The sequence below is a fragment of the Ctenopharyngodon idella genome, chromosome 13, assembly GCF_019924925.1.
Source record: "Ctenopharyngodon idella isolate HZGC_01 chromosome 13, HZGC01, whole genome shotgun sequence".
NCBI lineage: Eukaryota > Metazoa > Chordata > Actinopteri > Cypriniformes > Xenocyprididae > Ctenopharyngodon > Ctenopharyngodon idella.
The window spans coordinates 29,391,765-29,414,772 of NC_067232.1; the positions used below are offsets into that span (position 1 = coordinate 29,391,765).

The 23,008-nt window shown below is 38.4% G+C and overlaps 1 protein-coding gene and 2 long non-coding RNA genes across 9 annotated transcripts in view; all 3 read left to right on the forward strand.

Annotated features, from left to right (window-relative positions):
* The window catches only part of LOC127524688 (uncharacterized), an 83,046-nt gene extending 64,307 nt beyond the window's left edge, over positions 1 to 18,739 (forward strand). For 5 of the 7 annotated variants that reach the window (XM_051916459.1, XM_051916455.1, XM_051916456.1 and 2 more), the window contains 3 exons: positions 15,894 to 15,958; positions 17,517 to 17,617; positions 17,887 to 18,739. In XM_051916459.1, the coding sequence (XP_051772419.1) occupies positions 15,894 to 15,958; positions 17,517 to 17,617; positions 17,887 to 17,993 (273 nt within the window). In that variant the 3' untranslated portion in view covers positions 17,994 to 18,739. The remainder of the gene's footprint in view (positions 1 to 15,893; positions 15,959 to 17,516; positions 17,618 to 17,886) is intronic. The other 2 variants (XR_007933131.1, XR_007933132.1) reach the window with 2 other exon arrangements.
* On the forward strand, positions 3,812 to 6,985 carry LOC127524694 (uncharacterized). Its single transcript, XR_007933144.1, has 5 exons — positions 3,812 to 3,923; positions 4,081 to 4,201; positions 4,323 to 4,392; positions 4,457 to 6,391; positions 6,853 to 6,985. It is a non-coding gene; the product is annotated as an uncharacterized LOC127524694 (long non-coding RNA).
* Positions 9,414 to 12,280, forward strand: LOC127524692 (uncharacterized). Its single transcript, XR_007933142.1, has 4 exons — positions 9,414 to 9,545; positions 11,381 to 11,480; positions 11,580 to 11,639; positions 11,880 to 12,280. It is a non-coding gene; the product is annotated as an uncharacterized LOC127524692 (long non-coding RNA).
* Positions 18,740 to 23,008: the final 4,269 nt, after the last annotated feature.

The window sequence follows — 23,008 nt, forward strand, 5'->3', positions numbered from 1 at the left end:
AGCGCGTTTGAATTGATCAGTGACGCGCTGAACGCTCTAATCGCGCCGCTGTGATCGCACGCGTCAAAGGGTTAAAATCGATCTCGTTTCGGGGTGAGCTTGTGAATGACTCTGTGCTGCAGGTAAAGACCATTTATATCCATCTTTATCATAAAAAGAGTAAAAATATGATTGGAGATCTGTGCTCCAGTACTGATAAAAGGCTAAATGATGCCAGAATTGTGATTTGTGGTGAACTATCTCTTTAAGGATCCAGTTATTGAGGTAACGCATGTTTAAGCTCAACGTTGAGAGGCTTAGAGATCCGCCATTTTGAGAGAAGCGAAGTGAAAACTTAACGCTGATTTTAAGACTGTTCGTGAGTGTTCAGGGAGTGTTTTTGTTCGAAATTAATGTGTTATAAGATGTTAATTGATGCTAAATTGATTAATTTGCCACCATTAGCTACACACACAAGAACGTGTGTATATTTCTATAATATGTTCATGTGTAACTTTATATCCTTATGGAAACACTTTGAAGATGTTGTATTTGTGTTTAATCCTAATGATTGATTAAGAGTGACTGTATTACTTTATTTCACAATTAACGGATGTTTATAATGTGATCGCCACGGATCTGGAGTCTGAACCAGTAAAGGATTTCCCTTTTTCCTCATTTCTTTATTGATAAGCACTGAGTCTCTGACAGAAAATTCATTCTCAAAGTTTCATAAGCAACTACAGAAGTTGTTTTTCCTCGTCTGTCTGTCTACAGATGCAAAGCTACACAGAGTTTTACAGTAAATCTCACACACTCGTTGTTGTTTTCTCTTTGTAGTTCACCATATGGATCTTCTGAGCAGTTCAGAAGAATGAATAGTTTATTTTCTCATCATCTTCTCACTTCAGGTAAGTCTAGATCCTCCTCATGTTTCCTCGTTCTCAACAAAGTGTTTGAATGTATTTAATTATTGAGTGATTGAGTTTTGCTGTGGCTGTTAATGATGATGACCTCATTTCCTTGAGCATGTTGAGCTTTGAGGACTTCATCCTCCATCTGATGACATCACAGCGGGTGTACTGGACCCTAGTCAGGAACCATAGTTATTTTTACTGATTTATTTTTATTATATGTTGTTTGTGCATGAACACAAGTCAGAGAGGGATGGAGACAGAGCCAGTGAAAGTGTGTCACACCGATCAAGCGTCTCTCCTCGTCTCTTCAGGGCTTTGACCGTCTCCATCAGAGACACTGTTTACATCAGAGCTGCTCACACCATGGACACTTCTGTGAAGGTGAAAGAAACTGATCCTGTGATTTCAGCTTCATTCTGCCGCACAGGCAAGTCATGAAGAACAGGTTAAATATATTTATAAAAGCGTCATCAAGTGTAATTCATTCAAGTCATCAAGACACGGGAATCAGTAACCCTGTAGCACAACATTGTAAACAGTATTCACATTCTGTTTGTGAGGTTTTTTTTATTTTATTTTGGCATCAAACAAGTTTATTCAGTTGGTCAGGGAAGAGACAGTGATGTAAAGCGTAAATCCAGATAAACTTTTTGGATTTTTACTTCAAACACATTGTTTCCAGTGTAATAGTTTAACAGTTAGTGGATCTGCACACTTGTTGCCGGTTGTGAGAGTGTACAAAGCAGTACGTGAGATTGTTGCGCCTCCGGACCGAGGGAGACAGACTTCACTCAAACGAACCACTGCCTGCTGCTGCTTCTGATTGAAAAGAGTTAGGCCACGTTCACACAGCAGCAGAATACGGTTGTCAGTCCTGTATTTGAGTCCTTAATACGGTTGCGTTCACACGCAGTACGGTTATTTACGGGAGTGACAACCGCATTCTATAACCGAACTCTTACTCGTACATTTTCAGGACTCACAACCGCATTCTCTGAATATTCGCGCTGTGTGAACGGAACAGGGCCGGACAACTAGTTGTTTGTCACGTCATACAGTGTGAGAGAGCCGCTCTGCTAAGGTGTTTTGTGTGTGGTTTCACTTTCAGTAACTTACTGCGACAGAGATGTGAGCTGTGCGTCATCTGAAGGTGTCAGATCCACTCACTCTTCTCCACCAGAGCGGCTCATGTCAGTTTTGTTTCTTTTCCAAATTCAAATGCCGTGTCATGTGCGAGACGTCTCAAAGGACGTGACGCGCGTGTGCAGTGGTTATAGACTCCAGCTAGCGTGTGTTTACATGCTGCTGTTGGTTAATGAAGTTTTGATGGATGAACTCACGGTTCAGTTAGTCTCTTGTCATGTCAAAAGTGATGAGACTTTTCAGTTTTATGGACGTCGCCATCTTTAATATTACGTTGATCACTGTCGTTATGGTTACTAGTAAGAGAATACGGGCTTGACTCTGGCTGCACGTTCACACAGACAGTGTTCCAGACGCTACTGTAAGCTGCTGTGTGAACGAGACATTTCGAGACTCACACCTGTAAGTAAATGCGGTTGTCAATCCCAAAAAATGACTGTGTGAACGTGGCCTTAGTAAACGATCCAGTGCGCATCTGTGTTTGCGCTCTGGAGAGTGCCAAATCATTTCATTTCCAAAGTGTTTTTGCTTCGATGAGCAACGTAGCCAATCACTGACATGTTGAACGCAGCGGTTTAAGTTAGAAGCCAGTCACCGCTCGAGTTTTTGTCCAGTTCTGAGTTCTGCACGCTTGAAAATCCTCTCTAACAAAGTGTAGATGTTATATAAAAAAATATTTATTGTGTAGTTAGCTTCACTGATTAATGTAACAGAACTTTGTGGGAGCGCGTTCATTGAATGAGTGGCAGCTTTTTAGTGATTATAAAGGCGATATATAGGCTAATAATGAATATAATATATTCAGAATTTGTTTTCCATGCTCTATAAGTGGCCACATACATGCTTTAATACATCGGCATATAAATGCGGGATTCACTCTCGAGATTGCGATGACTGACACAGTGATCACTAATACTCAAACTCACTAATTTCTGAAGCTGCCTCTGAGATTTGATTCTGGAACCGGGCCCAGTCCAAAGGCAGGATTTTGCTGCATTAAGTAAGGCAGTTGTTCTTTATTATTTGTATCGGCTGCCATGCCAAATCACACACATGCTTGTTTTCATGTTAAATTAACAGTGGTTTGTGAACGTAGACGCTTTAATAAATCATTTATCTGGAGCGTTAATGCTGGGATGTGTAAGTTGTTGCAAGTGATCCAACTGGTGTCAGCTGGAAAACCAAAGCCTGCAAAAAACTCTTATGCCCCTTGTCGCTGTTTCTGCAGATATCACCCCACAAGACCAACCAGGCCTTCGGCGCCACCAAGCTGTCTTTGGACAAAGCGGAGAATGGGTGGCTGGAGGACTTTTATCCATGAGGTCTTCCTTGTTGAGCAGGAAGGAGGCCCACTACTTCTTTTTTACTTCTATTCCCAGCTCCTGTAAAAATTTAATCTGGAATGGGCACCTTCACTGATTTAGGACATTCCTGTGCATGTTTCTGCTGTGTACGTTTCCGATGTGTGTGTTTGTTTTGTGTTTGTAACTCTTTGCCTATGCTTTTCCCACTCCGAACAGGTGAAGAACACCTACAGACCGATACAAAGTGGCACAATTCACATGCCATGACACCTCCACAGCTGGCAGGTTCTATGTGTTGAACCTCAACGCAAAGCAATAATAATAATTCCTTACATTTATATAGCGCTTTTCTGGGCACTCAAAGCACTTTACATATAGAAGGGGGAATCTCCTCAACCACCACCTATGTGCAGCACCACCTGGATGATGTGACAGCAGCCATATTGCGCCAGAACGCCCACCACACACACTATACTGGGGTGTTAGGACCCACACAGACCACAGGGTGAGCGCCCTCTGTTGGCCTCACTAACGCCTCTTCCAGCAGCTACCTAGTTTTCCCAGGAGGTCTCCCATCCAGGTACTAACCAGGCTCAGCCCTGCTTAGCTTCAGTGGGCAACCAGTCTTGGGCTACAGGGTGATATGGCTGCTGACGGCAGAACGTCGTCTCATGGATTGATTTAACTGTTTTTGACAAGTACAGGCATTAAGTCTTTTCCTTTCTCATTCTTCCCAGGAGGGACCAAGAGGAGGCTCTTCAGTGCGAAAAGGAAGACACCAGCCAGGGTAAAACTCATGCCAGTGGTGCAGCTCTCCCGCTGAAATCACCCCAAAAATATCAGCTGTACCAAAAGATGGTGGGGCTTGCAAAGGGGCCACACAAAAGCCCCTTTATAAATAGTTCAGTGTTTCGCTTGATTTAATGTTTTGTGATGTTTATATTTTGTTCTGTTTGTGGTTCTAAATGGTTACGAACAGATGTACAGGAGACACAGAGGTGAACGTAGATGGGAGTTTATTTACAAACAGCAGGGAAACAGTGATGCAGGTAAGTGAACTGGTGATATTTGAGGAGAGGTGACTGGATATTGATACTGTCCTTTGTCTTACAGGAATGGAGATTGTGGATGGATGGACGAACGTCAACGGAGTGCACACATGTAGGAGGTAGGTAGACACACACAGACGAAGAAGCACGGAGACTGAGGAAACATGCTGGAGTGAAACAGGGAAGTAGATCGGCAGGCTTGGAGATAAACATGAAGAAGTCCTTTACATAGGAACGCATAAACCAGACCGGACAACTGAGTGAGGTGAGTGATGTGCTTAAATAGTCTGGTGATGGTGTGCTGATGAGAAGCAGGTGTGTGTGATTGTCAGATCAGGAGCGGTGATGAGGAAGTGTGTGCAGGTGTGGGCCAGGGAGGATGATGGGAAATGGAGTCTTTGGAAGCCAAGACAGACTCTCAATGAGTAGGTACTTAATTTCAATAAGTACTTACTTAACGAGCGCTAAAAGAGTAGGTACTTAATAGCCAAATCTCGTTAAGTATGAATGCGATCCGGACGTAATCCGCCATGTTGACATTATCATGTGACCTACGACGTAATCACAGGTGCAACAACTTTAAAGATATGAGTGACAGGTTTAATTCATCTATCTGTAAATATCTTGATATTGATTAAACATGCTTATTTTGTGGTCTTGTTGAAGAAACAGCTGCCAGTAATTTTGTGATTGTACTACAACTAATATATTTTGGGTTAATTTAAAGTTCTTATATTTTTAAATACTAATGTGACCCTCAGTTTATTTTTTGTTACGAAAACCCAAATTCGCATGAATATGTTGTTAATTTCTTTATTTTATATGCAAAAATGTTCATCCACAAGCAAAATTGGCATAAATCTCCTTTTTTCCCTCTTTTTCTTGTTGAATTTGCTCTAGTTTCATCCCTCAGGCTTATAAATAACAAATACTTTTTATGCATTATGATGTATTCAAAATATTTAACCTCGTCATCATGCTTAATCTCAAACTATGATGTACACAAACCCATTTGTTTTGTTTGTCATTATTATTGTTCATTGTTAAAGACACCACCATGGTATTTACCCTGATCTTGTATGTAATTATAGGTCCTGCAGTAAAAGTAAAGACATGAGTGACAGGTGCACTAACACCTCACAGCACCAGTAACTCCACAACACTACCTAGTGCGGTTTTCCTCAGTGTTTGCAATGTCTGCACAGAGAAGACGTCGGGCAGCTGCTCGAAGATCTCGCCTTTGAAGAAGTATAAACTACTTAAAAATTAAGATTACCCCAGAATTCACTGCTTTGCTAGCCCACCCCAACACTTATACACAATATTGATAAATGCTGACCAAAACTTAATTATATTACTTTTCGTTTTACTTCTTTAATAAAACAAGCAAAATGTAAAGTTTTGTCAAATGACATAGGTATGCATGAACACAAATCCAGCTGATGTGAATACATCTGAATTCACAGTCAAGCAATGAATTAATGCATGAATTAATAAAATATATAAATTTACTGATAATAATAGCATAATTAATAAAAAAAAAAGTAAAAGAATTAATGAAAGTAACAATGACAATAAATAAATGCATGTACAAGTCAACAGCACATGAAACAAAGCTTTATTCAAATTTATTGTTCTAACAATCACGTATTTGCGGACGGTGATCCACACATCCTGCTGCCATCTCAACACAGCTGTGCCCATTCTGCAGCTGACCACCGTGAACACCTTCACCTGCCTTTGTCATCCAGACAGATTAAAACATTTTACAATTCACATCAGCATTCTGTTTCTTGTCATATTTCCTTTCATATTTTTACAATTACAGGCTAATTTCTGTTGTAGCTTCATTACTTTTGTGGTGTAGTGGGTTAAACCGCTGAGCTGGTCAGCAGAAGGTTTCTGGTTCGATCTCTGCAGCGTCTCCACCAGTGTGTCCTTGATCAAGACACTTCACTCCAGGTTACTCCAGCGGGATCATCCCTGTAATAAGAGCACTGTAAGTCACTTTGGATAACAGCATCTGCCAAATGGTCAAATGTAAATGTGATTTTTGTAAATCCTTTTTTGTTAGTGTCTGGGGCACAAACACTAATTAAAGCTGCTTATTTCTTAAAGTTTGCTTTTTCAAGGTACTATAATATAAATGCATACGTACATTTCATACAGTTTCTGTTTGGGGGCATAAAGGGTTAGTTCACCCAAACATATGAATTCAGTCATTATTTACTCGCCTTCACGCTGTTCAATCCCATTTTTTTTCTTCTTCTGAACACAAAAGGTGATTTTGGTCCAGTTTGTCCTGTTAGTTTCTGTTCACACAGTATCAGTCAGTGGAGCCTGACTTCCAGAAGCTTCATGACATTATTTGATGATGCTTTTGAACCTTCATTGTATGAACAGAAACCAGCAGAACAAACTGGACCAAAATCACATCAATGTCCTTTGGTCTTTGTCTAGATGCTCTCGCTGGTTCTGGACTCACTGAGGATGAAGAAATCACAGCAACATCCGGTCCAGATGAGGCAGTAAGGGCAGGAGGAGTGATGGAGGGTCTCATCCATGGCTCTACACCATTCCCAGGATCTGCTGTGGCTCTCAGTGCTCACACCAGTCTGAGGACATTTCACATCCTACAAAAATGCACAATCATCATACAAAAGCAGTCATCTTAACAGCACAATGTCATCTGATTTCTGTATTAGAAGTAACAAAATGATCTTACTTTATATTTTTGCTTCAGGTTTTCCCTTTTTTTCCCCACAAATGCCTCCGTCACCTTGTCTTGCAGGTCCTGCTCCACAAAAGCTCTGCAGCAAACATACAGACATCAAGAATCAGAAAAGTGCTGTAATAACTGTTTAAATTAAAATAATTAAAATAAACTACAGCTTAAGATTTAAGTAGATTTGTATTGATTTCTGTAGTATCGTCACTCAAAGCCTTTGATGGCATCAGTCCTTCATCAGCCTCTCTCCACCGGATAAACACACGTGATCATCTGTCCCTGTAACATCAGACAAGATTCAAGTTTCTCTGAGATTGATGTGCTCAACACTACATTCACATGATGATGATGATCTGTTAACTCTCTTTTTATCAACACAAATGTTCCTTCATTTATCAACAGTACTAACAGACAAAACAGATTAAACTTATGTTTATTTTATGTAGATTTATTTATTTACGTTATTTTCATTCATGTAAAGTAAACAGTTTTGACAACAGTGAATTCTACATAATAGCACACACACATCACTCATACATAATCCATCACTCATAAGCCACAATACTTACAGAAGATGTTCCTGTCAGATGTTAAATAAACATTTAGTAAGCATCTTTAAGATGTGGTTTAGAATATGTAAATCCACTTCAGAGAATTAAGTTATGTGTGTTTACTAGAGCCTGTTATCATAATCGTGTTTTTACTGTAAAATCAACTACAGTGTCTAGCATCTTTACACATTCAGCGGTTTACTCTACAGTAGTTCAGCAAATGCTATTTTAACACAAGAACTGTGTTTTTGGTGTTCAATACTCACATTTGAAAGCATCGCGCCGCTTTTCTCCTCCGTGTCGATCATGACGTATCCTCTCCCGTGGCCTCCTGGGATAGAAGAGTGTCCATCGAGGAGCACTTCAGAATCTGGGCGGGAGCAGTAGGCCATCCGGGAACTTCTCGACTACTCTTTTATTACTGAGGTTTCTGACATACTCGCTCGCCTACTGCTTTTCCCCTACTAAATAGTAGAGAAGTAGGCGGTTTCGGACGCAGCCACCGTAGCAGAAGTTCGGTTGAGCGCGTCACCGGACGGAGAGCGGTGTTGGAGACTGGCCGAGAGCACGAGAGAGAGTTTCATCAAGAACACTGTTGTTGTTGTTTTTTGCATCATTCGACTAGGCATTTTGAGAGTTCTGCTGTTTTTTTTCTCCGAGTCACCCATGAACTGTCTTACAGAGCGAGAGACATCTATTTCTTCCTGCGAGTTACTTAAGTGCACTTGTTAGTGCGTGAGGAAGTGTTTCTGAACTGAACTATAGTTTTTCTACGGAGTGATTTATTTTTTTCCTTTTTATTTTTTTTGTATTTTTGCACTTTTGGAGACTGAAATCGTTACGATCAAGTTTTACTTCTGAAAACCCCAAGAAGCACTGTAAGCCAGACGCTGTTTCGTGAGTCGCGTGCGCCCCGTGGCTGAGCGCCATTTTGTTCCAGACAGTTCCCGAGTTTTTTTGGGCCGTGCAGAAACTTTTCTTGTTTTCTTTATTACCCTGCCATCCTTACGACATCTCCCTGTTCTGTCTCACTTGTCTCATTGTTGCAAGTTATCTCAAGTCATCGCATTAAAGCCATTGTCGCTACAGACTGGTACAAGAGTTCGTTACACACACACACACACACACACACACACTTTACTGATATTGATTGAGCCGAACTGAGTATTTAAATGAACTGAGAGTATCAATTTGAACCATGTCTGTGAGAACTGAAGAGTCATAAGAGTCGTTTGAAGGAAGTCACAAGTGTTTTCTATTTGATATGAGTTAAGTGAAATGAGTTATTTGAGTTATTTGAAGTGCGTCATCAAGTTAAACTATAAGAGTTTGTGACCTGTCCAGTGTTTGAGAATCAGTTTGGAAACTGATATTGAAAATAATTTTGTGAAACTTATATTCGAAGTGTTTTACAGAAACCATTTGAAACTGTTAACCTTTTGGAAGGGTTACCAAGATTGAAAAGAAATTCCAGGAAACTTGTTTAATTTTTTATTTTCATTTTATTATTTCATTCTATTGAAACAAAACACAAAGACAAAAATTCAGTTTCCTAAGGAAAGGAAGAATAAATTAATTATTGTTAAAAGTAATACAGTTGAAGGTTATTTTTTTTTACTTACCTTGGAGTTGTCACAGACACGCCAGGCTCCACCATCACCCAATCACAGCGCACTCCCTCACTAGAGTACTGATCACACCTGCACTCAATCAGCACCCCATCAGTCACCGCATAAAAGACACTCACTCGCTCCAGTCAGCGTCTGGTCTCGTTTGTACATAGACTTACCTCTGTGCTTACCTTAAGGACTCCAGTATACTTACCATCTCAGCTCCAGCGTGTTCCAAGTCTCCTCCAGTGTTCCTGTCTTTGTGTGAGTTCCCAAGTGTCTCCTCTGTTCTGCTACGAACACCATTCATCTGCCATCCACTGGGTTGACACCTACTGACCTGAAGCCCACACTATCTACTCCTGTAGTGTATATATTACAATAGTGTAAGATAAAACATATTCACATTGTGCATAATTGAGACTCAAAGCACCAGAGTGGGGACCAAAATCCTTTCACTCTTAAGTCATCCAGGGTAACGTTTTTATTTCCCCTATGGAGCTCGCTTGTGTGAGTGTGTGTAACATCGTATCAGGCGATTAGCCTGTTCAATAAACTGTTTAAAACAGATAGTCACCCGATTAATACTGAGATTCCAGATGTTTTTATTTAAAAAGGCTAAAAAGTATGGAGGGCCGGAAGGTCCAAAAATATGCCTACCGTCGCGGGAAGCCTGTTAAACAGCTGTGGTGGAAATGTCCTCTATTCAGTATGGATGGTCTTTTCTAACCACGGTGTCCCCCCAACACTGGTGTTTTTCTGAGTGTGCCACACACTGGGAGTTCAACAGTGGAAGACTCAGGGTTTGAGCATGGATGTCATTACAAGTCCAAAGGACAGTGTCCTTGCATACCTTGAGTTTGTCTGTGTTACACACACATGTACACAGATCTTTACCTTTTTTTTCACAAAATTACTTTAGTTTCTTAGAATTGTTTTTACTTTTGCTTTACTTAAATAGATTAGGGTAATCAACCTATTTCCTTGCAGTTAGAGGTTATGTAGTGCTGTGGCTAGGAAGAAGAGAATAATCAGTTTCCTTGCCCTAGAGGTCTGCGCGGGTCTCCCACTCCCGCAATGGTTTTATTCCGCACGCACCCGCTCCCTCCTAAAATTCACTCTGTGTTCACCCGCTATCCGCATATAGTGATTTTCTTCCTGACCCGACGGGTCGCGCTAAAGATCGTTTCCAGAATAATAGGCTAAATATCACAGAGAAAAATAGGCTAAATTAAATAGCCTACAACATGTCCCTCAAAACTATAGGCTATGCCAAAATTACATAAACGAAAACTGTTGGCTTACTAGCTATACTGCAAAATGGAATCTTTTTTAACATCCACACAAGAACAGAATGACGCTGACTGAAGACCGTTTCAGAACGTCTCTCCTCCAAAATCCGATCACAAAGGTTGAATGATCTCTGAAGGTGCACTTGCGCAGACCTCTAATGCAAAGAACATATCTTGCCAGGTTTCTCAGGACAGGGAACTGGTGACTGTGTGAACGCCACCACTGCAGAAAGTTTTGTATCTGTATTGTAGAAAATTGTCTCATTCTTCTGCCTACCTACAGCACTCGCTACAGGGCTATAGGTTGATTTACCCTGGACCTGGAGTTTAACTTTTAGTGTTAAGCAAAGCCTTTGATTGGCAGAGATCCCTGTTGCCTTTTTTTTTTTTTTTTTTTTTTTTTAACAGATAATAGAAGTTAAGCAGGGTAAATCTAAATTTGGCTTTGGACACAGGTTCAAAAACTAGATGTGTTTTTTAAATGCCAGATGAAGGTTTACTTCATTATTTAGAGGAATTGTCTTTGCCATCATCACAAGAGTTCCAAGTAGAAGCATATCTTTCTCTTGTGTGTGATGAGTGACGCCCACACAGTTAGCCAAGCTTAACATAAGTCACAGGAACTGAATAGATATGCGTCGCCATTATATCTCAAAAGTAACTTCTTTCCCTCTTTTCATCTCTCCTGAAGGATTTGTAGAAAAGGGTTTTTTTTTTTTTTTTTTTTTTAATTCATGATATAATTTGTGTGTGTAAAGGTGTTTTATTTATTTCATGTTTTGAATTTTTTATTTTTTTTTCCCACAGTTCATAAGTTCAGTTCAACTGGCTAAGATCTCAAAGCTGCTTATGGCTATGGAGAAGGGAAGTGTGAAGGATATTCAAGGAAAATCTTTGGATGAAATTGGTAGTATGAATCATTTACATGTTGTTAAATCTACTTGGTGTATGTGTATATGGTTGGTGTAATAAGATTTGATAACATTTTTACAATGTCATTTAATAGATGACATAGACGATATGGATACCGGATCACAGCAACTCCCTAATGTTTCCACATTGCAAGGTACTGTTAAAATTGGCTCCCAAGGCTACTGAAATTGTTGTATTCTGTGTTGCAGATTTTGCAATTGTATTGGTGAAATATTTAAAATAGGCTTTTTTTTTTTTTTTTTTTTTTATACATTTAGATAACAGCCTACTGTTATTTCAAACATGTATGAACTTTTTATTGCCTACCCTCTTTGCTGTGTAGTCAATACCATTGTTTTTTTTTTTTTTTTTTTTTTTTTTTGGGACAATGAAGAAATGTTGGCTTCTGTGACTTTTGGATCGCCTCACCTCTCTGAGTCTGCAGCTCAAGGTATGATCTCAATGATGGACCCGAAGTTTGCCCAACATATCTCATGTAATGAGCTGGGATCTGTGGGTTCATTAGAGTGTATTAAAAATGTTTTAGTCAGGAATTTTCCAGTAGTACGATGGTTAGAAACTTTGTTAGAAGCTTAACTTTGTGTCATCTCTCTTCATTGTGACTAGGGATGGAACGGTATGAAAATTTCATATCACGATTATAGTGACCCAAATTATCACGGTTATCAATATTATTATGGTTTTGTTAAAATGAGATGAAAGTGTTCAAAAAGAACAGATGCACACACTGAAAACATTTCAACAACTTTTATATTTCAAAATAAACAAACGACAAATAAATCAAGCAGCTCTATGCACTTTAAGCAAGATTCTATTCTGTGGCATTTCCTTCCTTATGATGAGCGTCGTCAATAACGCAATAATGCAATAATGCATTATAACAGCGCACATCCACGTATCACAACGGACACGCTCTCTCGTTTCATTAATGCCACTCTGTTTTTGATTGTATTGAAAATGAAATCAGACTTTACTATTAATACTACAGTTGTCCTAAAACTTTCTTCTTAGGACAACTTAGTTCTTAGGACAAATTTGATTAAATTTTTTGATTTACTTCAAATGTTGACTACTATACTATAATTATTACTATAACTTGTTGTGATCATCTTGTCTGGACGATTGTTTGTACACTGTACAAAATGGATTTATAAGCAGGTTAGATTTAAAACATTAATCTCAATTCAGTATGTCCCTGTAATTATTTATGTGGTAAAGAAAATCTGTGTAATAAGTGCACAATGAATATACATTATTATCCCTTAAATGTCACCCTAGTCTTGTCTGAACCTGTTAGTTCGTCTTTGGCTCAAAGCCATTTACTGCGAACTTTTCTTCGTGGAAGCTTCACATTATTTCCCAGATGTAGTTTTAGTATTGAGGTCAAAGTCCACTCGCCCTGTGTTTGCAGATTTGAAGTGTTTACCATTATAGCAGCGACTTTCTTCTTGCATGTTCTGCAGACAGGATGATCATACTCTATTAAGTTTCCCTCAGGACTTTTGTAAAAACCAAAATATGACCACACCTCAGATTTGGTCCTTTTAGAAGGCTGAAATCTCCCGGCGCTGTCACTGCCTTCTGCCATTTCTTCTCATTTGAAAAACGTTGCGCGCTGCATCTGCACCAGACTGATGCTGGCTGGATAGGATTTACTGCAAGTTTTAAAAATCATGATAATCAAACACAGTTTTAATGATAATTAAATTTTAAACGATATTACTAACCTTCAGTAACTTCTACCGTGGTTTATCGTGAAACCGGTAATCGTTCCATCCCTAATTGTGACGCATATGCTTTGTGGCTAGTATTTTGATGTGTTCAGTAGTTTGCATGATCATTTTAAAACAAGAAGGAAGACTTGGCCTGTGTAAAATCTACATCATTTCCTAGTAAAATTATCACTCAAGGTATTGTTGCACATATTCACGCTCTCCTGACTTAATCCGGTTCAACAACTGTGCCATGAGTATAGTTATTATAATAGAATTGGCTGTCTGCAGTTTTACATGTATCCCCTCCATGCCCAAAGTGTTTGATTGGTAGGCAGACAGGCTCTTTAAGCCCATACATTTATACTGTGCAATATTTTTTTTAGATGACCAGGGGAACGCTGCCTGTGTAACTTCTGGTTCACCTCATCTCCCTGACTCAGTTACTCAAGGTATCATTTAAATACGGTGCCATGTCCATCACTAGGCACACTTGCTAATGTGCAGTCAACACTTACATTATGTTTGGTTAGACATAAAGCATATAAAGCTGGATGTATTTTGTTTTTAACAAGCAGTGTAATGAAATGTCATGTTAATGAAAACAATCAAACTTGATTTTTAGCAGATCTAAAGTCAGTTTATTTTCACACACATTTTGTCTACACAAGTTCCGGCTTGTTTGGCAATTTTGAACAGCAACATCCCTACCTGCAAGTACAAACCCGATTCCAAAAAAGTTGGGACACTGTACAAATTGTGAATAAAAAAAGGAATTCAATGATGTGGAAGTTTCAAATTTCAATATTTTATTCAGAATACATCATAGATGACATATCAAATGTTTAAACTGAGAAAATGTATCATTTTAGGGGAAAAATAAGTTGATTTTAAATTTCATGGCATCAACACATCTCAAAAAAGCTGGGACAAGGCCATGTTTACCACTGTGTGGCATCCCCTCTTCTTTTTATAACAGTCTGCAAACGTCTGGGGACTGAGGAGACAAGTTGCTCAAGTTTAGGAATAGGAATGTTGTCCCATTCTTGTCTAATACAGGCTTCTAGTTGCTCGACTGTCTTAGGTCTTCTTTGTCGCATCTTCCTCTTTATGATGCGCCAAATGTTTTCTATGGGTGAAAGATCTGGACTGCAGGCTGGCCATTTCCGTACCCGGATCCTCCTTCTACGCAGCCATGATGTTGTAATTGATGCAGTATGTGGTCTGGCATTGTCATGTTGGAAAATGCAAGGTCTTCCCTGAAAGAGACGACGTCTGGATGGGAGCATATGTTGTTCTAGAACTTGGATGTACCTTTCAGCATTGATGGTGCCTTTCCAGATGTGTAAGCTGCCCATGCCACACGCACTCATGCAACCCCATACCATCAGAGATGCAGGCGTCTGAACTGAGCGCTGATAACAACTCGGGTTGTCCTTGTCCTCTTTAGTCCGGATGACATGGCGTCCCAGTTTTCCAAAAAGAACTTCAAATTTTGATTCGTCTGACCACAGAACCGTTTTCCACTTTGCCACAGTCCATTTTAAATGAGTCTTGGCCCAGAGAAAACGCCTGCGCTTCTGGATCATGTTTAGATATGACTTCTTTTTTGACCCATAGAGTTTTAGCCGGCAACGGCAAATGGCACGGTGGATTGTGTTCACCGACAATGTTTTCTGGAAGTATTCCTGAGCCCATGTTGTGATTTCCATTACAGTAGCATTCCTGTATGTGATGCAGTGCCGTCTAAGGGCCCGAAGATCACGGGCATCCAGTATGGTTTTCCGGCCTTGACCCTTACGCACAGAGATTGTTCCAGATTCTCTGAATCTTTGGATGATATTATGCACTGTAGATGATGATAACTTCAAACTCTTTGCAATTTTTCTCTGAGAAACTCCTTTCTGATATTGCTCCACTATTTTTCGCCGCAGCATTGGGGGAATTGGTGATCCTCTGCCCATCTTGACTTCTGAGAGACACTGCCACTCTGAGAGGCTCTTTTTATACTCAATCATGTTGCCAGTTGACCTAATAAGTTGCAAATTGGTCCTCCAGCTGTTCCTTATATGTACATTTAACTTTTCCGGCCTCTTATTGCTACCTGTCTCAACTTTTTTTGGAATGTGTAGCTCTCATGAAATCCAAAATGAGCCAATATTTGGCATGACATTTCAAAATGTCTCACTTTCAACATTTGATATGTTATCTATATTCTATTGTGAATAAAATATAAGCTATGAGATTTGTAAATTATTGCATTCCTTTTTTATTCATAATTTGTATAGTGTCCCAACTTTTTTGGAATCGGGTTTGTAAAAGGTTTTAAACAACTCCCTTTAGCAATTAGAATAATCATGTATTTTATTAATACTGTATTAATAGTGACAATAACTGATTTTTCCAACATTTTCTTTTTCATTTTGGTTTGTCTTAAGGGATCAGGTGATCTTTTGGGCAAATCTGCATTTTTATATTTTACCTACTGATACAATTTGTTGGAAAATATGTGATATTAAACAAAGCTTTCAATTTTCTCAAGACTGATTTGCAGGGCAGCAAACAACTGGACCCCACTGGTTGAACTTTGTTTTTTTTTCTATCCATACAATGTTATCACCTTTTTACCCTTAATATTTTTGCATGTTTTTTTTTTTTTTTTTTTTTAATTATAGGTTTGTCAGCTGGCAAGAGTGGGGGGGAGAGATGTTAAGGACTGTACGCACAAAGTGATGGACAGGTATTTATTTACACATTTACTTAACAGACATAGGTCTTTAGACATTTGACCAGAACAATTGATCATGTTAGTTCAGCTCTGCTTTGGTTTTCTTGTGTCCCCAATTTGTTTTCATTTGGTGGTTGACAGAGTTTAGTTGATGGTTTAAGTAAGGAGCAGGACTACGCTTGGCGATATGGATAAAAAAAATCATATCTTGGTGTTTTTTGGCTCAATGGTGATAAAAGATAAAACTGTATATCGTTTTTTTTATTATGAAAATGGATAAATATGTAGTTGTAAGTCAAAGCCACGTGTGAGATATCATACGCACTATGAAATCCCGATATGTATTTTTTTGAGCCGATGCCGATTTAAAGGGACTCAGAAATGCCGATTACCGATTAATCGGCCGATGTTTACTTTTTTATTCATAAAGAAGTGTGTAAATGTTGTTCATATGCAGGATGCACAATTAATGCATAAAAGGGCTGTACTCTGTTTTTAAACCATAATAATAGCCATTTATTTTGTACAGGTTGACAACAAGGCGCTGGCCTTTAGGTTTACATTCCCCTCGCTATTTTCTTGATATCAAGTCAACCCCAAAACACTTTAAACTTTAAAACAAAACTTATTTATTTCAAAATACAAGTAAATACTACATAAGCAATAGATCAAAACACCATTCTTGTACGTTGGTAATTGTGAAAAAGCTAGTCTCCTCGTGTGGTGTAGAGATTAATGACAATAAAGTTGTTAGCAAAGTGTGCTAAATTATCAAAGAGTCCTAACTTTAGTTCTTACAGACATCTAGAAATCTACTAGGCACAATTACACGCATTTATAGGATTGAAGAAGGAAACGTAATGTTTAACAGTTTATTTCTCATTCACTGTATAACTTGCCATCAACCAAACCTAAATCATCTGCGTAGCAAGTTAGCAACAGAGCATCACCGTGTTCTCACTGACAGATCTCTGCCAGATAGTCAGATCAGTCGTTTTCAGGCGATTTGATGAAGGTAAAAATAGCATGGCTGTGCATAATGCAGGGTTTTTTTTTTTTGTTTTTTGTCATTGATTTTGAAGAGACAATTCAACTTATTGGAGAAATGCAATCTGCGGTCACCATGCATGGACAATCATGTTATGTGTGTGTGTGTGTGGGTGTGTGGGTGTGGGTGGGTGTGTGTGGGTGTGTGGGTGTGTGTGTGTGGGTGGGTGTGTGTGTGTGTGTATAGGTGTGTGTGTTTTTGTGACATCAGGACACAAATGTGTATTATGACATGGGTATGACATTGGTATTACAAAAAGAGGGTGACTTATGAGGACATTACTCCATGTCCCCACTTTTCAAAAGGCTTATAAATCACAGAATGAGTTTTTGTGAGAAAGTAAAAATGTGCACAGTTTCCTGTGATGGGTAGGTTTAGGGGTAGGGGTAGTGTAGGGGGATAGAAAATACAGTTTGTACAGTATAAAAACCATTACGCCTATGGAATGTCCCCACAAAAACGAACGTGTGTGTGTGTGTGTGTGTAATAATTACATATTATTTTTGTCTTGGATTGGATTAGGCTCTTCACCAATCAACTAATGACCCGATTCAACATGAAGGGGAAGAGCAAAAAAGACAAAATACGATTTGAAGACAAGACATTGTTTTCAGCAATAAAAGGTTAGCTTCATATTATGGTCATTTAAAAAAAATATATATATATATTGTATATATGTGTGTATATGTATGTGTGCGTGTATATGTGTGTGGAATGCTTAATATCAGGCTTGATGTAGTTTTACTTGATTTGTGATTTAATAACCATTTCATTTAATTGATTCGAGTACTTGATTTTCAACTATGTATACCATCTCTGCTGCAAGCTAAACCACAACAGTGGCGTTTGTATTTATTTATTTTACATGTGGATTTTTTTGCTTTGATTGTAGCTGCTGTCATGAAATGGGACGCCGCTGCAACAGAGACCCAAATAAAGTCTGCTGCAGCCGATCACCTGAAACATGCCCCTGGGAGACTCGGGGGTGGTGGCTATTAATCTTGACTTTAGGAGCCACATTTTGTTAATTGTTATGTTATACTGTTTTAACAACATTTTATAGATTCTTTAATTGTGTTAATTTATAATTTACTGTTCTGGCTTTTAAGATTTATTGTGTTATTGTGTTAATTTATAATTTACTGTTCTGGCTATGAAGTTTTGGTCCAGCAGAACAAAATGGTAATAAAAATGTAGTTTGAGAATTTTAATAGTTGATTTCTTGGAGTGGTCAGTTTACAGAAAAATGGTGAGCAGTTTATTGCCATTATATTGATAAGATATAAAAATGCAGTATATACAGTACACAGTTATTCAATTAAATATTCAATATTATCAGTATTCTTTAAAATCTTCTTTAGGTCTATGGTCTGAAGTTTCATGACACGACAACCATTAACAATGATTAACTGGGTTTTTCTCAGTGAGAACTGCCACTGTTTTGAAGTAAACATTTTTTACAGTTGGATCCATGCAAATATGCACAGTTGGGAGTTCAATGGGTCTTTAACAGTCGTTGACATTTCTACTACAGAAAACGCGTCTAATACAACTTTTAGTCTGGCTGCCTTTAGATGTCAATTACGTCTTTAATTGACGTCTATACAATGTCCTGAAAAGACGTATAATAAACAGTCATTCTGGCTCCTGTGAGGACGTCTTCTGGAGGTCTAACAATTATGTCTTTTAGACGTGTTCTAGACGACCTTTTGCTCGCTGGGGAGGCGAGGAGAGCCTCTTAAAGCAGCTGTGAGTTGAGCACCTCTTTTAAGCCTTTTTAAATAAAAACATCTGGAATCTCAGTCTTGATCGGGTCACTATTATTGAATAGTTTGTCAAATTGCTTCCTCATGTACCACCTTTGTCAGTCCATACACAGTTAAAGACCACACTAACAACAGAATAGATTTAATGAACTTTACTGAAATATTAATAATAATTCTTCTCATCATCATTTCTTGACTCTCTGTCAATGCCTCTTTGAATAAGACGCGCACCGAAGGAGAAGCATTTCCATTGGCTCCAGTCTGCCGGTATTGGCCAATCACAAAAGTCGATATTGCACAGCCAATATCACTGAATATCCCACTATGTTTTATTATTATAATTTTATATGGTTATTATATTGTAGACTATTGAGTGGATAAAATATAAAAACCCGAACCCCCCCCTGCCTACGGGCATGTCATGTTCAGTTAACTTGAATGAATTAAGTAAAGGTTATGTTAACTGATAGACTGCAATTTAAGCTTGTGTAATACATAAACCTTACTCTTTTCAAATAACTTATTCTTACTTGCTTTATACAAGTGCCTTACATTTCTTTATTTATATTAAATAAATGGCCAAACACGTGTTACATTTATAAACATTTATTGTCACAATTGTTCCAGGAATAATAAGAAACATCCAATCTGACAAAAAAAAAAAAAAAAAAAAAGAACATAATGCAGTATTTCACAAATTAAGGCAACTGTTTACTGCAGTTGTGTGCCTTCTCCCAAACTAACACAATGGTTATGGCTGTGTGCCAACAAGTTTATAGATCAACAAGGAACCAAATTTCAACATCAAACATTATTTTCACATATTCAAGGTAATATTGGGATCTCACTGCATAGTATGGTAATCAGTTTGTGCTTTCACTTATCTAAAACTTGATACAGATCTGTAAATGGTTACATTCCTTGTAAACATTTGTTCAAACAATCAGGACACTTGGGGAAAAAAAGAAAAGCAATCTGAAGGATTATATTTTACTTTACATATGACAGGTTTTCTGTTGTCCGTCACGTTTCAGCATTTAGGCATTCAGTAGCCCAAGTGTCCTACTCACAAGTTAACTTCCTGGACAAGGAATAGCACAAGGGCTAACATCTCTGTTAAAGGGTTTATTTGCCCAAAAATGAAATTTCTGTCATTAATTATTCACCCTCATGTCGCTCCAAACCCCACGTCTGTCTCCATGTGAACTTGAGCGCGCCACTATAAGCCTAAACGAACCGAAACTGAACATATATTTGCCCCACAAACATAAGAAATATAGCCTATCTACTGAAAGCTCGAATTTTCTAATCTTAAAGATCCAATTCAAATCGAAAACAGATACTCCCTGATTATGTAGTTCTTATGAAAGTTGCATTTCTCTCCAAAGGCGTGTCCTGCAGACATGAGAGCTTCGTCAACTCAAAATTATGCAGAAAATAGGCAGTAGGCTATATCACGACCTTATGTCCGCTTTTAAGCATTCTCTGTGACGACATGAATGGCTGTGTGCATTGCCCTTTTTGCCAAGTTAAAACAAGGCTGATACAGTAAGAAGTGTTCAAAATGTGGCTTTCGTTAGGGCAGTGCGTCATATTTACGGACTTATGTCCATTTTAAAGAATTTAACTCTGTGGCGGCCAAGAAATCGCGCTGGGAAATGGGCTCAGTGTGCATTGTCATAATACCACGTTTAATGGTTCAAGAAAAAAAAAAAATAATCATTGGCAGTGGCACAGTAAAAATGTTTTTATATTGCCCTAAAAATACTGGAACTGTAAAATGTAGGTTAAACTACTAAAAGTCTGTATATTTTTATTTCTGCAAAGGTCGGGGCTCCGTTGTACATCGTTACTATAGTGGAACAATTAAACACAATCAGTGGATTAGAACATTTAATAATTATTGCACAGACCACAACTGGCCAACAGATAAGTCTAAAAATAAACGATGCTCGATCCGACTCGACTCATAATCCGCTCTTGCTCACGACATGACATTTCTGCTGTATACGTGTTGGTAGCGATTAAAAAATGAAACCAAATACGTTTTCTTTGTTTAAATAGGCCTATTATAATGTTATTTTTTAATTTCATCTATTTGATTATGAAAAGTGAACTGCATGACTAAGATCAAAACATCATAAAATGCGCAATACATCTGGAGACATGCAGCGGGTCAGACATGAGTTTGACCACTTCATTAAGTTTTGTTTTGTAGAAAGCCTTTCTTTAAAGTGAATTTCGTTTTGTAAAAATTGTATATTAATTTTAATCAATGTTTCATCAACCAATTGCCTGGATTTAATAAATAAGAAGCAAATATATCTGACAATGTAATCCTGACATGGAGGCGCGGGCGCGATCAGTGGCGCGTGAACTGGAGCGAGTCTTATAGGCTAAATGAACCGAAACTCAGGCTGCTTGCCTCACATACATGATAAATATATATATAGAAAGCGTGAAATGTCTTTTAAACGAAATAATTCAAAACGAAAAGAAATAGACTACTCTCTGATTATGTAGGCCTAATCCGAATGAAATGTGCATCTCTACGGAGATGATGAGAGTCAGCAATGTCAATCTTTGCAGCCGACACTGATTCAGAAAACATTAGTTTATAAATAAACAATTAAAATGTCTCCTTGCTGTTTTTTTTGCCACTTTCATAATCATTACTTTTGCTGGTTCTTTATGGCAAGCTTTATGCGTGCGCTTGAGTGCTATATAGATATTGCGTAAACGCGCATTATTATGGTTTATTCTCTCCAGTATTTAAGAAATTAAATGAATTTAAATGTGATTAGTCAACTATTGGCTTAAATGAACTACAACTAGTCGACTAGAAATAAGTTATTTCACATATTTTCGATCCAGTATGTCACAAGGGTTTGATCTTGCGCTCCGCTCCCATGTTCTGACACAAACACAGAGAGAGTATCGTACATTATTATCAGTTTAAAATTGTATTTGTGTATGACTAACCTGCACTATTTCTTTAGAACAAAACTGTGCAGGTCTATCATCTCAAGTCACACACCAGTCTTCTTCAGCTAGCCTATGTGTCCCACCCCAACACACACCAGAGAAAAAACTTTGGAGGTCATATGAGAGAGAGAGCATACTCGATTCAGTGAGCTTATAATGCCGCATTTTATTGTCAAAATAATAAATAAAAAAATAATAAAAAAATAAAAAAAGCATAAGTGGAAAAATTAAATCTATTTTTTCATAAAACGGCAATTTAAATATATTATTTCTATAGGTTATACAAAAAAGACAAAATAAAAGGGTTGAATAAGCTGATCTAGCATGTTAAATGGTGGCATCCTAGTAAATGAATGGTACACCCCCTTAAGCTCACAGAAATGGTTTGACCCAAGTTTTCAGCAGCCAATGACACTGACCCGTTCAAACAGACTTTTAACACGTATTTAACGCGTGAAATACACGAATTTAACGTGTTGTTGACGTGTTAAAATTTACGTGTTTTGGCCCTTTTGGCCTTCCATAGCCTGGAAAACGCACCGCATGCGCGTCGCTTCCATTATGAGCGCGGCTGCCGCGTGCCTACATTTGAAATAACGAATTTGAGCGCGCAAAAGACGTGATATGTGAACGGCCCTTGAGTCCTGTATCGACAACCTGCCATACAAGTGGCTTATATGTGTACATTTCAGAAAACCCCTTGCTCACATATTACATGCAAAAAATATTGCATTATCATGCCACGGCGGGCCAGACTAAACACCTACAGCTTACCTTGTGTGGCTCTTGTCTGTTCTAAACAAGTCAGAGTCGGCTGGGTTTTGAACTGAAGATGTTGATATCGTCATAAACTAATTAGCCTATCTGTTAGTTCTCGTTCAAACGATAAAAGTTGTAACGGCGTCCTGTCATCTTTGTCAAGACGTTTTTCTTTATTAAATGCATCATAGATAGCGGGTTAGCCATTTTTTTAACATAAAAAGGGCGCTGCTGGTTGAAATCCGGATATTTGCGCGAAGAACATAATAGCTGCTACTGGCGTGTGACAAACAGACGAATTAGCATATTCTTATTAAGAGCTTTAATTAATGGAAAAACAAATCAAATTTTAAAAAGTTTTAAACGTTAGAAAATTGTTTTATTAAAAAAAATAATGTGTTTCCCTGGCTCTGACTGGGTGGGCCCAGGCCCCCGCCCCTGGCGCCCGAACAATTTAATGAAATTCAATACTTTAAATTTAATCGGGGCAGCCACCGTTACAAC